General features: G+C 38.7%; 2 protein-coding genes across 4 annotated transcripts in view; one reads left to right on the top strand and one right to left on the bottom strand.

The window, feature by feature from the left end:
- The window catches only part of FAM185A (family with sequence similarity 185 member A), a 163,509-nt gene that overhangs the window by 18,702 nt on the left and 127,459 nt on the right, over positions 1 to 17,348 (bottom strand). The window lies entirely within an intron of this gene.
- Positions 1 to 17,348, top strand: part of FBXL13 (F-box and leucine rich repeat protein 13) — a 260,413-nt gene that overhangs the window by 177,877 nt on the left and 65,188 nt on the right. Inside the window, 5 exon segments of the mRNA XM_019030762.4 lie at positions 9,901 to 9,999; positions 10,527 to 10,644; positions 10,740 to 10,902; positions 15,782 to 15,901; positions 16,645 to 16,771. Of these exon segments, the coding sequence (XP_018886307.2) occupies positions 9,901 to 9,999; positions 10,527 to 10,644; positions 10,740 to 10,902; positions 15,782 to 15,901; positions 16,645 to 16,771 (627 nt within the window).

The following is a 17,348-nucleotide window of genomic DNA, read 5'->3' as shown; positions in this document are numbered from 1 at the left end:
CTTGTTCACCCCTGGGATTTGTGTTGGAGGTTGGAGAAAGCCACACAGGCATGTCCAGGGATGAATGTACTAGCCAAATTGAATGGAGATTGCATAAGCAAAGCAAGAGTCGGGGGAGGAATTTCTTTGTCTCTTTCTTTTCTTTTCTTTCCTCTTTCTTTTCTTTCCTCTTTCTTTCTTTCTTTCTTTCTTTCTTTCTTTCTTTCTTTGTTTCTTTCTTTCTCTCTTTCTTTCTCTTTCTCTGTTTTTTTCTCTCTCTCTCTTTCCCCTCCCTCCCTTCCTCTCTTTCTTTTTCTTTCTTCCTCTCCACCTCTCTTCTCTCCCTTCCCCTTTCCCTTCCCCTTCTTCTCCCCCTCCCCTATTCCCTCCTCATCCTTCTCCTTTCTTTCTTTTTTTTTTTTTTTTTGAGACAGAGTCTTGCTCTGTCACCCAGGCTGGAGTGCAGTGGTGTGATCTCAGCTCACTGCAAGCTCCACCTCCCAGGTTCACACCATTCTCCTGCCTCAGCCTCCCCAGCAGCTGGGACTACAGGTCCCCGCCACCATACCTGGCTAATTTTTTTTTGTATTTTTAGTAGAGATGGGGTTTCACTGTGTTAGCCAGGATGGTCTCAATTTCCTGACCTTGTGATCCGCCTGTCTCGGCCTCCCAAAGTGCTGGGATTACAGGCGCGAGCCACCACGCCCAGCTCTCCTTTCTTGAAGTTAGGAGACCTGGGATCTATTTCTTGTTATGCTACTAACCAGTTATGTAACCTTGGAGTTACTTGGTTTTTCTGCCTCGATTCCTTCACCTGTAGAATGGCTAGGCTGGGCTAAATAACCTCTGAGGTCTTTTTCAGCTTTAGGATTTTGTGTTTCTAAATGGTAACTAGAGAAGATAACCAAAAAAGGAGCAAGATTGGAGAAAAAAGAATAATGAATCTTATTTTGGAAAGGCCAAATTTCAGGTTGCTGTGATACATCTGGGTACAAATGACAAGAACAAATTGGAAGTAGAAGTCTGGTCCTTGGAAGAGAGCTGGGAGTGAAGGTATAGATTTGGAAGTCTGTCAATAAACGTTAATTGGAACAACAAGAGTTTTGTGACCAGCTAAACCAGTTGTGAATGACCAGATTATGTATCAAAATGAATTGGAAACAGTTAAATTCAAAATTGTGATGCACTTATATTTGGCTGATTCTATTTTCCTTTATTCTATGGAATAATAAAGGGCAGGAAAAGCCTGACTTTTTAGTGTTGGCTGAATTCTGTGGTGTAAATACTCTCACCATGGCCTATTTTAAGCTACCAACAGGAGGTCACTGAACAGGAAGTTGGGAAGAGATATGCAGTAGCACATTATTATGTAATATTCTAGAGAAATGATAGACATTAATATCCTCAAGAACATAGATAATGCTAATGTGGTAAAAATGAGGAAGTGACACATTTTGAGTATGTACTACCTTGGTTTTTAATATAAGAATATCATTCGTGAAACTGTAAAGTGCTATACTACATATGGTTAAAAAAATTGTTGCATTTTGTATTTGAAAAAATATGTGGTTTTAAGTATCATTTAATAAGGAGGAGTTCTAGTGGAAAAGTAGTTATGAGTCAAAAAAATCACAGTGCAATTCCTGCTTTTCTGGGTCAGTTATTGTGCCTCAGTTTCCCTGTTAGAGGAATGGTTTGTGTCCTTTCTGAACCAGACTTCAACCTGTGTTGAAAAAAAATTGTAGAATTTATGAAAACATTTTTATATATCTTGTAAATAGGACTTATATAAATTTAAATGGTTGTTAAAATTATTCATTGGAACATAACAGAGTTATGTTCCTAGTGAAAATTAAAAATTAAAGAAAGTAACAAACACCTATTGTTTAACATCCACAGCTTAATATAATCTCTTTGTAGGTGAAATGTATAAAGATGTTTATTATATTAAGTGGTAAAAATGAAACATCTGGCAAAAATTTTTAGATCTTGAAGAATCAGATGACAAAGTGATGAGTCTCAGGGGACTAAGATCGTGTTTCCTATTCCTGAAAAAAAGGTTTGAAAAAATTTTATTCTTTCTGGAAACATACTTATTTTGGTTTCTTATTCTCTTCTCCCTATCTTGTGAAGTGACACAGAATTTCATGAACTGCTCACAAAACTCTATTTTGGTCTTGGACCTGGGTGAGCATGTGGTTAGAACTGTAGCTGTAAAGCCACCATCTAGTTCAATAAATCTAGACAAACCAAGTAGCTCTGTGGATCATTGTGTTGTAAGAAAAAAGTATTATGGTTGTGATTTTCTCAGTAATACAAGGGAAACTATGAACAATTTGGCCACTGGTTGAGGAAAAGAACCAATTAGTGTATTCTAGAATGGCAAAGTTTAGGATGGATCAGCCTGCTTCTGACAGATCCCAGCTCTGAGTCATTGTGCAGTAAATGCACACAGAGTTGGCAAGCATGCAAGCCTTCCTGGCATCTGTAGGCTTCACTCAGCTTGTGTCCTGGTTCCTCACTCACACTGGAAAATTAATTTTTTTTAATGTTTGGTTGTCCAGTGTTTTTATATAAATATGGCAATGTTTAACAACTGACCATATTGACTGCCATCCCGTTGAAACTACTAATTCTAATTTATATTCTACAAACAATTCATTCAACAACTACTTGGTCTATTAACAAACACTCTGCACCAGGCACTGTGCTGTACTGTAAACGATACAGTTATGGCTAAGATGCTGTCCATGCTTCTTGGCAGGGAAACTAGACATGTGTGCAGGTAACTGTCATATAAGGCAGAGGATATAAAATGCAGGGAGAGTGTAGACCACAGGCTTTGGTGCTCAGATGTAAGAGTTAGAAACATGTCTACCTGAGGTGATCAGGGAGGACTACCAGGAAGAAGTGCGTAGGGAATGGATAGGATTTCAGACCATAGAGATGGGGATGGCTGTGAACAATATATAGACCTAGACAATAACAGGATCATCTAAAGAGGGGTTGGCAGGACCTTGAGAAAGACGATTACCAGACCTCTCTTCCTGTCCCTATAGAGGACATGGTATTTGAGAGTCTGTCAAACCCTCGTAGCACAGTCCCTAGGAAGTGTTGCTATTAAAGATGCTTGTGGTGCGTTTGAATGCAATAAAACAATGTTCCATAATAGTTTTGAAGGAAAGCTTTGTTTTTCTCTCCAACAGTTCATTCTACTTGCTAAGTCAGGCTCCTTTGAGTTCACTAAGAGGACATAAAAATATATGGATATCACTAAAGTCATCACACTACCTATTAGTCATTGGATGCAGTGCTGTGAGAATGTGAGAAACAGCTGGAGGTGGTACAGGAACACAGCATGGGCCATGTCTATCTCAGATGGATATTTCTGGCTGCCTTAGAGGGTCTGGCTCTGCATATATGTCTTTTCTGTGCTGCTGAGCTAGCTGAGTCACAGGCAGTTTTGGAGGAGTGGGAAGTGGAAGCTTCATATGATGTTATCATCCCTGTCACTAAGTCTCTTCCTTATTTTTACTACCTTAGAGCGGCAGAGGGATCAGAGCTAGTCCTTTGTGCTTTGCACTTTGGTCTTTAGTAAGTATGTGGCTCACTGACAACTCAATTCCTTTACAGACAGGTCTGTCTTCTCATGATGATGGGTTGAGACCCACCCAGAGGCAGCTGGAGAGAATTTTCCTGTGATCACCAAAGCTTTTCTGCCCCCATCAGCAGCAGTAGCTGTCTGCTGGGACTTGTGGTTGGAACACCACTGGTGAGGCCAAGTTCCTCAACTTCCCAATCAGTGGGGGCTTAACCAGCAAAGGACAGGGTGGCAGGGCTCCAGTTGGTGTCAAAATGGAAGCCAAAATCACTTTACAACCAAACGGGAATCAGATCTCAGGTGTAAAAATCCTACACAGAAAATGCACAGATATCAGCTGTGATGAGACCTGGAATTTTAACTTGGTAAAATATTTTGCTTTTTCCTTTAGAGAGGAATTTTTAATTTCAGATTTATATCTCCATTATTTTAGGAAGAGAAAGGACAACTAATGGTTGCTTGGCCTAAAAGATTCTGGGAGGAATATGTGAGTCATAAAATATTAGCCAAATATCTTTTTGGATATTCTAATATAAACTGTGTAGGAAACTAAGTACTTCATGCCAGGACAAAGCTAAAGAGTCCTTCTCAGAGCCCGACCCCCCACCCCCCACTTTCTGGATACTAATCTTATTGGTTGATAGCATCAAGTTTTGGGCTGTGTTGTAAGGATCACCCAGCTGTGGCTGCTTTTTGCTATCGTTTTCCCTCTTGTTCAGGAAATCTTGTCATGAACGTGTTACAAAGACAGCAAGAGAGAAAAGATTGTATGTTTTATGAAAACCATTATTAGAGATATTAGTGTTAGGGTTATGAACTAAGGTCTGGAATAGGGGGGAATTTAGAATTGTCATAAAAAACAACAAAGGATGAGCTCTTGTCCTTCGCAGGGACATGAATGAAGCTGGAAATCATCATTCTCAGCAAACTATCACAAGGACAAAAAACCAAACACTGCATGTTCTCACTCATAGGTGGGAATTGAACAATGAGAACACCTGGACACAAGGCAGGGAACATCACACACGGGGGCCTGTCAGAGGGTGGGGGACTGGGGGAGGGACAGCATTAGGAGAAATACCTAATGTAAATGACGAGTTGATGGATGCAGCAAACCAACATGGCACATGTATACCTATTTAACAAACCTGCACGTTGTGCACATGTACCCTAGAACTTAAAGTATAATAATAATAATAAAAATTAAAAACAAACAAAAAACAGTTCTCAAACCTGGGGTTGTGTGTCATAATAGGAAGAGGTGGCCTCTAGCCCTGGCTCTGCCATTGCTATGTGACTCAAGATAATCCATTCATTCATTCATTCAACATTTCTGGAGCACCCACTCTGTGTCAGACACTATGTTCAGCACTGGGGCCATGTTGTGAGGAGTAGATAAAGAACCTGTTCTCCGATCACACAACTTCTCTGAATCCCATTTCTTTGTTTGCAGTAAGAGGGCCGCACTACAATGAGTTCTCAAGACCCCCTACTCCTGCTTCTTGATTCTTTCCCATGGGAGCAAAATGTGCCCAGAAGAACAATAACAGGAAAAGTGATAACAATATTACATGCCAGACATTATGCTAGCTAATCACTTTTATATACATTGCCTCATTTTATTTTCTCAAGAATTTCCTAAAATGGGTATTATTATGCTCATTTTCGAGATGAGGAAACTAAGAGTCGAGAGGTTGAGCTACTTTTTGTTATAAGCAAGAAAGAGGTAGAGCCAGACTCAAAACCAGCCCAGCTAACTCCAAACCCAGCATTCTTCTCTCCTCCTCTGTTCATGTTTTGAAAGGCTCATTCCTCTCCCCTGGACTTTGCTCTGGGCTACTTATAAAAAGTTTACTCAAGAATTCATAGCAGTACAAAAAAAACAAAAACAAACAAAAAAACCACCTCATTCTTGCCTTACCAGTCTTCTACTAGCTTTCCCTCCTTCCTTACCTACTCAACTTTTCTTATTCATCCCAGGAGTGATCCTGCCACTTCAGCCAAGACCAGCACTCCCACTGCTTTGCCTCCACTTGTGCTTACCTTCCACCTGGAATCCTTTTCTTTTCTTTTATTTTGAGACAGAGTCTCGCTCTGTTGCCCAGGCTGAAGAAGTGCAGTGAAGCAATCTCAGCTCACTGCAAGTTCTGCCTCCCGGCGATTCTCCTGCCTCAGCCTCCTGAGTAGCTGGGACTATAGGCGCTTGCCACCATGCCTGGCTAATTTTTTTGTATTTTTAGTTGAGATGGGGTTTCACCGTATTAGCCAGGATGGTCTCAATCTCCTGACCTCGTGATCTGCCCACCTTGGCCTCCCAAAGTCCAAAGTGGGATTACAGGCGTGAGCCACTGCACCCGGCCTGGAATCCTTTTCAGTCTTGTCTGTTGCCAAACTCTGCACTCTTTCCCAGACTTTATCTTACTCCTAAATTTAATTCATTCATCCCCTCATAGTTGTCCAACACAGTAGGAAATTCAAAAAAAGAGTACCTGAACATCTCTTTGAAGGAAAGTAAGGCACACACGGATTGCAGGAAGAGTTATAAAGAGTCGTGGGCCATTTATTAGTTAGTGTTTCCCTGAAAGAAGAGGTCTATGGTAGGAGATGATTCAAAAACTGTCCAAGGGCTTCCTTACGCTATCTTTTCCCCAAAGATGCCTTTTTCTGTTTCTCTTTTTTTCTGACTATACATGGTCACTGTAGAAAATTTGAAAACTATCCACTCTTCAGAGATAATCACTATTAGCATTTGGTGTATTTCCTTCTGTGATGGTTAATTTTATGTCACTTTGGTTAGGCTATAGTGCCTAGTTGTTTGGTCAAACACCAGTGTAAATGTTGTTGCAAAGGTTTGTTTTGTTTTTATTTTTGAGATGTGATAAACATTTAAATCAGTAGACTTTGAGTAAAGTGGACTCCCCTCTATAATGTGGGTGAACTTCATTCAGTTGAAGATGTTAAGAATAAAGACAGGTCTCCAAGACTGAGGTTTCCTGAAGAGGAAACAATTCTGCTGCAAGACTTGCAATGTAGAAATTCTGAGTTTCTAGACTACCAGCCTGGTATACCAATTTCAGATTTGCCAGCCCCCACAATCACATGACCAATTCCTTAAAATACATTTCTCACTCTGTCTCTTTCTCTCTCCATACACACACATACACACACTTGGATGTTTGTGTGTGTGTGTGTGTGTGTGTGTGTGTGTGTATGTATGTATATATACTTGGATGTAAGTATATCCTATTGGTTCTGTTTCTCTGGAGAACCCTGACTGATATACTTTCTTTTTGTTCTTCATTTCCTCCCAGTTAGCACTTTTCAAACTGTCATGTCTGTGTGTAAATAACCTGTCTTGTTCAAGTGCAGCCTCTAAGTCAGTAGTGGTGGGCTAAGATTCTGTACTTTGAACAAGCTCCCAGGTGATGCCTATGCTGCTGGTCTATGGACCATATTTTGTATACCAAGGCCTTATATAATCAACTTTTTCTTCATGAAATAATATCATGAGCTCAGTTATTCTCCTAAAACATTAACTTGTAACTGTATTGCACTCCATCATACGAATTGCCATAAATTTGTTCAGGCTTTAGAAACATATTTCCCAAAGTCTTTTTAGAAAAATTATCCAAGTATAATCCCACCCAAAGGCCTGGCTTCTGTAGCACAATAGAAAAATACTAGAAATGTAGAAAAATTGTCCAAATATAATCCAACGCAAAGGCCTGGCTTCTGTAGCAAATCAGGCCTGCATGCTCAGCCCCTGGTTTCAAGGGCTTCCCTTAGCATTTTTTTTCTTTTCTTTTTATTTCAATAGCTATAAAAATTCCCTTGGCTTTTGTCTGGGTGTTCATATTATTAGTGTCTGCTGAGAAGGGGAACCTACTGAATAGACATGGTTCTCAGAAGCCATTCATACATTCCTCCATTTATTCATGTAATAATATTACTCAATTATCTCATCAGTTGTTATAGGCACCATGCTGGGAGCTGTATACAGGGGATTCATTTAATAACTAATCAATCATAAAATGAATATAATTGTAGTTATGATAATTACATGGTGATGTAAGTATATAGCAAGAAACTGGTCTAATCTAAGGGTCAGGAACACTTCCTAAGGAAGTGACATTTGAGTTGAGCTCTGGTTGTCCTGGGGCTATGACACTCAGTTCCCTAACTTTTGGCTAGTCCTTTCTGAATAGGTGGAGGCTCTGATGACAGAACCTTGGAAGTCACCTTTAGTGAGAGGTGGCGCAAATGAAGTCTCCAAAGGTCTCCCTAGAGGTCCATTGTAGCTGCTGCTCCTCATTGTCCCTGTCATACTCTTCTGGAGATGACCCTTCAGGGGAGTTCCCCTTCTGTCTGCTTCTGGGCAGCATCTCGATTTCCCTTTACTGAATCTGAACACAATCTGATATCCTATCTGTGTCCATTTGTTACAGGAAATGCAGTCTAAATAACAAATTATCTTAAGGTAATTCATTATAGGCAAATATTTTGATCTTTGAATCAGTCATTATTTTGGACACTCTCTGCCACTGCTCTTTCCATTAATGTGGATAATGATAGTTGAAAAGAAAGAAATCGGTACTACAAAGCTACAGTAATTGAAACAGTATGGCACTGGCATAAGGATAGACATATAGAACAATGGAGTAGAATTGACAGTCCAGAAATAAATCTATACATTTATGGCCAATTGATTTTTGAAAAGGGTGCTGAGACCATTCAATGGGGAAAAGAATACTTTCTTCAACAACTGGCGCTGGGGCAACTGTATATCCACATGAAAAAAAAGTGAAGTTGGACCCCTACCTCACACTATGTATAAAAATTAACACAAAATGGTCAACAACCTAAATATAAGAGCCAAAATAATAAACCCTTTTGAAGAAAAAATAGGAGGTAAATCTTCATGACCTTGGATTTGGCAATACATTCTTAAATATGACACCAAAAGCATGAACAACAAAAGAAAAAATAGATAAACTGAACTTCACCAAACTTAAAAAAGTGTTTATGCATCGAAGTACATGATTTTAAAAAATGAGAAGACAACCTACAGAATGGAAAATAATTTTGAGTCGTACATCTAATAAGGACTTGGTATCCAGAATATATGAAGAATTCTTACAATTCAACAACAAAAAGACAAACAACCCAACTAAAAAAAAAAAAAGGCAAATAACTTGAATAGACATTTTCCCAAAGAAAATATACCAATGGCTAGCAAGTACATGAAAAGATACTCATATCATTATTCATTAAGGGGATGCAAATGAAAATCACAATGGGGTACCACTTCAAGCCCACAAGGAAATTTGTTTTAATGGGAAATAAGTGTTGGTGATGTGGAGAAATTGGAACACTTATAGATTTCTGGTGGGTAGGTAAAATGGTGCAGCGCCTGAAGAAAACATTTTGGTGGTTCCTTAAAAATTAAGCATAGAATTACCATATGACCCAGCAATTCTACTCCTAAATATATACCCAAAAGAATTGAAACCTGATATTCAAACAAATAGATGTACATGCATGTAGATATTCAAAATATCCAAAAGATGGAAACAATCCAAATACCCATTAACAGATTAATGGATTTTTAAAACGTAGTTTTTCCATTGAATAGGATATTATTCAGTCATAAAAAGGATTGAGGTGTTCATGCATGCTACAATGTGCATGAACCTCAAAAACATTACACTAAGTGAAAGAAGCCAGGAACAAAAGGCCACATATTGTATAATTCCATTTATATGAAATATTCAGAATAGGTAAATTTATGGAGACAGGACACTGATTAATGATGCCGGGGCCAGGAGGAAAGGAGTATAGGCAGCAATTGCTTAATGGGTACAGGATTTCCTTTTGGGTGATGAAAATGTTTTGGAACTACATATAGGTGCTGGTTGCACAACATTATAAATGGTTAAATAACTTATGTAAGTGGTTAATTTTTTTTAATTAAAAAAAATTTTTTAAAAGAGACAGGGTCTTGCTGTGTTGCCCAGGCTGGCCTTCAACTTCTGGCTGAGGTGATCCTCCTATCTCAGCCTCCCAAGTTGCTGAGACTACAGGCATGCACTGCTGCATCTGGCTTACATGGTTTATTTTATGTTATATAAATTTTACCTTGATAAAAAAATTAAATAAAAAAAAGAAATCAAGACTAGATTCTTTCCCTCTTGTGTCTGCCATATTTTATGGTTAATTTTAAAACATAGTAACAAAATTATGATGTATCTTTGGTTATTACTCCCTTGGGTTTTTATCATGCTAATGCATTCTCCCATTATTTTCTACTCTGTACAATTCAGATTTCAGTCCAAGGCTTCAGGTACATTGCAAACAGCTGCACTGGAATTATGCATCTTACCATTAATGACATGCCAACTCTGACGGACAACTGTGTAAAAGTAGGTAGTTGGAAAGTACCTTTACTTTTCTGTCCCATAAGATAGATATATGTTCTAATGGCTTGAATTACTGAAAAATATGAATGGACTTTTCATTTTAGTTATTTTAAAATAGTAATAAAATCATTGAAAAGTTTCCACACGTGCACATACCCTTGAAAACATTTGAATCCTTAAATATCCTAAGAAACCTTGTTTCACAGTTAGGATTTTTTTTAGTGATGTTATAGCCTAAGCACAAACTTTGAGTTTAGTTCTCCATGCTAAGCTGCCAAATGTAGTAATTTTTTTCAGTAGTCCATTTCTCATATTTTCCCATACTCTTAGTACATGATTTAATTCTGATTCCTCCACATTAGTCAAATGTAGGTGTATTAAAATGTGTGGAAAAATCCAGTTTTCTTTGAAATTAGGAAAATTAACAGTTAACATGTCTGTCTCTAATATATTGAAGGAAAAAATGACTTCATTACCTTGCTAAACCTGTTCTGTACACTTGATTAATTAATCATTTTTTTCTTCTGAAGGCTTTAGTTGAAAAATGCTCTCGTATTACATCGCTTGTTTTCACTGGTGCACCGCATATCTCCGATTGTACTTTCAGAGCTCTTTCTGCTTGTAAACTCAGAAAGATCCGATTTGAAGGTCTGTTATATTAAAAATGTGCTTCAGCATTATTGTTTACTTTTACTCTTTTGGCATTCTAAATACAATACTTGTCTTCTGTTTTTTAAAAACAGGAAATAAAAGGGTTACTGATGCATCCTTCAAATTTATAGACAAGAATTATCCAAATCTCAGTCACATTTATATGGCTGACTGCAAGGGAATAACAGACAGCAGCCTCAGATCCCTTTCACCTTTGAAGCAACTGACTGTGTTGAATTTGGCAAATTGTGTAAGGTAATGAGTCATTCAGTAATATATTCAAGAAATGTTGATTATCTAGTATGTGCCAGGTTCTCTCCTAAGGAACTTATGGTTCGTGGGGTAAACATGAAAGTCAAGAGTCCATGTGTTAAAGTAGAGGTAAGTGCAGAGTTCTGTGGTTATAAGAAAGAGGGGCTCCCAACCCAGGTTGATTATATGGGGTGTAGGGGAAGCTCAGGATATGAGGAATTATGGACCCTTGTAAAATTAAGGAAACTCACAGGAATACTTACAGGCTACCTTTCCTATTGAGGGTTTCCATAACTAGTTCAGTTAACATGATCTTTTCCCACATGGACTTTCTGACTTGCTTATGAAGAACCAATCTCATTGAAGGTTTTCCTCTTGGGTACTGGTTAGATTTTTGCTCTGTGAAGAATTTCTGACAAATGGACAGAGGGTGGGTTCTTACTGAAATCCTTTCTTTAGCTGGGCCACTATTGGACTACTCTCCTGGTATTCTCAGGAGCAAATTCTGTTTTTTTGTTTTGTTTTGTTTTGTTTTGTTTTGTTTTTGAGACAGAGTCTTGCTCTTTGCCCAGGCTGGAGTGCAGTGGCACGATCTCAGCTCACTGCAACCTCTGCCTCCCGTGCTCAAGTGATTCTCCAGCCTCAGCCTCCTGAGTAGCTGAGATTACAGTTGTGTGCCACCCCACCTGACTAATTTTTGTATTTTTAGTAGAGAGAGGGTTTTACCACTTTGGCCAGGCTGTTCTTGAATTCCTGACCTCAAGTGATCCACCTGCCTCAGCCTCCCAAAGTGCTGGGAATACAAGTGTGAGCCTCTGCACCCGGCCAAGGATCAGGAGATTTCTTGCTGAAACCTGTTCCCCAGTGGGTAGCTCAGACTCTTACCTATGTAGAATTCTTATAATCTTATAGGGCCAGATAATAACAAAATAGCATTTGATCCACAAAATAGTACTTGATCCACATTGAAGTTGGCTAATATTTGGGAAAGCACAAGTCAGCATAATAATCTAAGCTACACAGAATCTTTTATTTTTTTATTTTTATTTTTTAGAGACAAGGTCTTGCTCTATTGCCCAGGCTGAAGTACAGTTGCACAGTTACTGTAACCTTGAACTCCTGGGCTCAAGCGGTCCTCCTGCCTCAGCCTCCCAAGTAGCTAGAACTACAAGGCACACTCCATCATATCCAGCTACTTTTTAAATTTTTCTAGAGTCGGGGTCTCACTATATTGCCCAGGCAGGTCTCAAAGTCCTGGCTTCAGGTGATCCTTCCACCTTGGCCTCCCAAAATGCTGGGATTATAGGCATGAGCCACTGCACTGGCCCACTACACAGAATCTCAACCTATGTTGCCTGTTATTAAAATGGGGAGGCAGCATGGGTCATTGGTAGCTGGAGGAGATATAAGGGTTTTGAATGGGAAAAACCTGGATTAGGAAATGAGGGCTCCAGCCAAGGGCCAGTGAAGAATTAAAGCCTCCTGCCAACAGCCATGTGAGTGAGCCTGGAAGCAGACCCTACAGCCCCAGTCAAACCTTCAGATGACTGAAGCTCCAGCTGGCATCTTGACTACACACTCATGAGAGACCCTGAGCTAGAACCACTCTAGTTCACTTCTAAATCCCTGAGGTCCAGAAACTGGGAGATGATAAATGTTTGCCATTTAAGCCACAAAGTCTGGATCAATTTGTTACATAGTAATAATAACAGTGAGACACCCACCCACACACACGCACACACACTACATACACAAGTGTGTATCAACTAATTCTATCTGTATGAATATGTGAAATAAAACTGAATTTCATTCTTGCATTTCGTGCAGGCTTCTGCGGGTTAATTATTCTTTTTTTTTTTTTTTTTTTTTTTGAGATGGAGTCTCACTCTGTCACCCAGGCTGGAGTGCAGTGGTGCAATCTTGGCTCACTGCAACCTCTGCCTTTTGGGTTCAAATGATTCTCCTGCCCCAGCCTCCCAAGTAGACAGGCGCCCACCATCATCCCCGGCTAATTTTTGTATTTTTGTAGAGATGGGGTCTCACCATGTTGGCCAGGCTGGTCTTGAACTCCTGACCTCAGGTGACCCACCTGCCTCGGCCTCCCAAAGTGCTGGGATTACAGGCGTGAGCCACTGCGCCTTGCCTAATTAATCTTAAATGGAAGTTTTCTGCCTCCAGAAGTAGAGGTGACAAGACACTTCAAAGGGCTCTGCCAAAAATATTCAGATCCGTGATTAAATATATTTTCAATGTACTGCTGAGCTCACAAAGAGTAAGAGAAATATCCAGTAGCCTTGAATCCCCTCATTCTTTTCTACTCTCTCAATGAACAAATTCCTTGAGATGAATAGTGAATAGTCAGCAAACATAAAAGGTTGAGCAACTCTGAGCACAAATTTTGTAACAACAATTGCCTTTCAGAGAATCAGCTCTGAGCAAGACTCAAAGTAGGGAGGCAGAACCTGAGACTTCTGCAGGGTTTGTACCTCTTTAAGGGGGACAGAGTGGTCTCAGGTAGGTAGTTCCTGAGCTCCTGGAAGAAGTTAGCACAAAGCTTCTCAGGCTAGAGATTAAGATCAAATAAATAGGTGCTCAAAGTCAAAGATTGTCAAAATGCACAAAGATATAAGTCACCATGAGAAAGAGTCACAGAAACAGCAAAATACATTTGACCTTCAGGTAATTCAGATACAGGAATTGTCAGACATGGATTGTTAAGTAAACATGTATGAAATGTTTGAAGAAATAAAAAATGGGATCAGAAATATGAGCAGACAACCAAACATGATAAAACAATTAGATTTATCTAGGAAAAAAACCTAACTTTTAGAAACAAGTGATGTAATATAGTTATTGAAATAAACAATGGAATGCTGATCAGCAGATTAGAACTCACAGAGGAGAGAAGTATAGAGCTGGGAGATCATTCTGAAGAAATGACAACAGAGGGAGGATGAAAAAGTATAACATATAGGGTAAAAAGATTAAGCTTAGTTTCAGAGTTTTAATATTTTAATATGTACATATAAGAGTTAAACCTAAAATAGTAAGTTGGGTAGTTAAAGAATATATGTTTTTCTCAAACACACATTAATCCTTTAAAAAATCATCCATGGACAAAATTTAAAAGCAAGTTCCAGCAACTTTCAAACTATTTTTATCAACAAATGGTATTCTCTCACTACAAAGCAATGGGAATCAGCAACAAAAAGATAAATTAAAAATACATATTTAAAAGAATTTAAAAGTAAAAATCCTAAGGTGTCAGAATCACCTGAGGAGCCGAATAAAACTATAGATGCCTGTCGGGCGTGGTGGCTCACGCCTGTAATCCCAGCACTTCGGGAGGCCCAGGTGGGCGGATCACGAGGTCAGGAGATCGAGACCATCCTGGCTAACATGGTGAAACCCCGTCTCTACTAAAAATACACAGAATTAGCCAGGCATGGTGGCAGTCGCCTGTAGTCCTAGCTACTTGGGAGGCTGAGGCAGGAGAATGATGTGAACCCAGGAGGCAGAGCTTGTAGTGAGCTGAGATCACGCTACTGCACTCCGGCCTGGGCGACAGAGCGAGACTTGGTCTCAAAAACAAACAAACAAACATACAAAAAAACCTATAGATGCCCAAGCCCCACTTCAGAGCTATTGAGTCTGAATCTTTAGGGATGAAACCCCAGCTTGTGTATTAAAAAAACAAAAAACAAAAACAAAAAAAAACAGCATGGATACTTTTGATATCCAGGTTTGGCCCTAACTGTATTAACCAATTAATTTGGATCATTACCTCAATAATCTTTTCCATTGACTTTTAATCCTTTCTTGACTATAATATGAATTTCTACACACACACACACACACACACACACACACACACACACACACACACACACACATCCTTAACTGCTTTCCTAGGTGCTGGCACACTCCCCCTCTTATAGGTGGAAGGTTGATGGGCACGCAGGCATCGCATCCACCTACTATGGCTCATTCAGCTGAAACAGGGTATCTTTTGCCTTAACTGCTCAGTTCTTTGCAAATCTGAACAAACGGAGGGTGTAACGGATGTCAGCAATCAGCATGTTTTGCTCCCAGTGTTCTTCCCATCTGTACGCCCACCTGTAGAGCTATTGTGAAACTGCCTCTTAGGATTGCAATGGTGGAAACTCCTGTCCTGCTTTATTTGCTGAAATGCTTCTTAGAAGGATCTGGTGGTTCTCAAATGGAATTAGAAATGAAGATCCCAATGGAAGACAGGGAACTGATGGGCCAAACAGACATCCAGCCATTTATAAAGCAAGATCAACATGGTAGGGGTATGGCACTGACACACAGAAGAAGTTTCTGATTAGGATAGTTTGGGAAGGCTGAGGTCAAGGTCTTCTTCCAGCATCAGGTTTTCTCTGATTCAGAAGGAAAGAAGCCAAAGGGCTCATGTTGGGCTTCCTATCCAGCAAATTGACCTTGTATTTAGTGAAAATTCCTCCAAAATCATGGCAGTAGTTTGACTCTTAGTCTTGGTTCTCACTCTCCTAAGTTTTGATCTTTTTCTTTTGCAGGAAATGGTATAGGGACTACTTAACTTGATCACTTTTTAACCCAAGAGAAACAGACCTTGAGGGCCATCTGTCTTATTAAAAATTATGAACAAAGGAACAGAAATAACATTTTAATTAATACTTCTCCCATTCCTCTCATTTATACATTTTATTACATTAAAATCTATATAATCAAATTTGGTTTTAAAATATTGACAAAATACCAGTATATAGATATTACCTTGCTATTTTAGAAATATATTGGGTATGGTAGCTATTACTTTAATACTATTCTATATGTTTATATATAGAATCACATGTAAAATTTTTCTCATTCTTTCCTACAGAATTGGTGATATGGGACTAAAGCAATTTCTTGATGGTCCTGCAAGCATAAGGATAAGAGAGCTAAATTTAAGCAACTGTGTGCGGCTAAGTGATGCCTCTGTTATGAAACTATCTGAGCGGTATGATAAAACAGTCTTTTACATCATATCATTAGTATTGTATATTTGATAATAGGAGACATGAGACACCTAAAAGCAAAGATTACATGACATTTGGGGGAACATCAGAGATGCCCAGAAGCTGGTTAAATGTTCAGTGAAACCATGTGAAAGACATTGAAGTCATAGATTGGACCAATTTTTAAATTATATTATTATATTTAAATTACATCTGAGAGGGAGTTGTTCCTGAAATGATGAATATCTAGATATGAGTGGCTTTCCTGTACTTTTTCAAGGAGATTTTCTCTAATCTCCCTTTTCCAGGAGATTATCTTTACTCCAGCATTTCCCAAGGGGTGTTCTGGCTGGTTAGTTTATTCTTGACTCCCCTCTTGTCAGAGGTCTTGTACAATTCCTGTAGCAAACTTGTAAGGGATAAGTAGGGTTCTTAACTTGCACTTTTAGTGGTCACTCACTGTGGTACTTACATGATAGTTTTTGATATGTGACATATTTTTTCCTTATTAGAAATTGCAATACGAAACTAAATTACAGAAAGAAAGTCATATAATAATCTACTGCCCTTTCATGCAACTTTGTAATGTCAAATTACTTTCTACTTTTAGTCTTACTTTTATGTTGAGTAAAGGAAAATCTTTGCTTCAATACCATTTGTTTTCCCAAGATAGTTTTTATATGAAGAAATTGCTGACTGACAATATGATTGACAGCTAAAATTAATCCATGCTACTTTCTTTTAGCTGCCCTAATTTAAACTACTTGAGTTTACGAAATTGTGAACATTTGACTGCCCAAGGAATTGGATATATTGTAAACATCTTTTCCTTGGTATCAATAGATCTCTCTGGAACAGACATCTCTAATGAGGTAAAAAAAATTCAAAACAGTACAATGACTTTTATTGTTTTCTATAATACAATTATTTGCTATTTTGTAAATAATGGAGAGAACAATAATATGTTTTATTTCTTATTCTATTATAAAAGTTAAGTTTAGGGATATTGTTTCTAGAAGGGTGATAGAAAAGTTTCTTTGTGAATCAACAGTCATGTTTCTCTGTTTAAAAAATAGCAAAATACAGTATTTTGGGGAAAGTCATGACAGATAAGAGTATGTCATGATAATTTGAGATTTGTTTCATTACAGAAGTTTGGTCAGTGTGGAGACAATATATGTTAGATGGCTTAACTATATTTTTCTTACGGATTGCACATTTTATGAGACTACCTGAATGCCTTGAGATCTAAGTCTTTAGTTCAAGACTAAACTCTAGAAATGGCCTCAACAAATCTACAAAAGGATATGGAATTCATTTCCTGCAAGCTGCTGATTGTATTCATCAGGGTTGAGACTCAGGCCACATCCATCTTATCCCTCTGGGACTGCCCCATTTACTAATCAAAAGGAGGATAACCGTGAGAGATTTGCCATGTTTCTGAAAGAA

This window comes from Gorilla gorilla, chromosome 6, assembly GCF_029281585.2.
Source record: "Gorilla gorilla gorilla isolate KB3781 chromosome 6, NHGRI_mGorGor1-v2.1_pri, whole genome shotgun sequence".
NCBI classification, from domain to species: Eukaryota; Metazoa; Chordata; class Mammalia; order Primates; family Hominidae; genus Gorilla; species Gorilla gorilla.
This window is presented reverse-complemented; position numbering and strand designations above follow the sequence as displayed.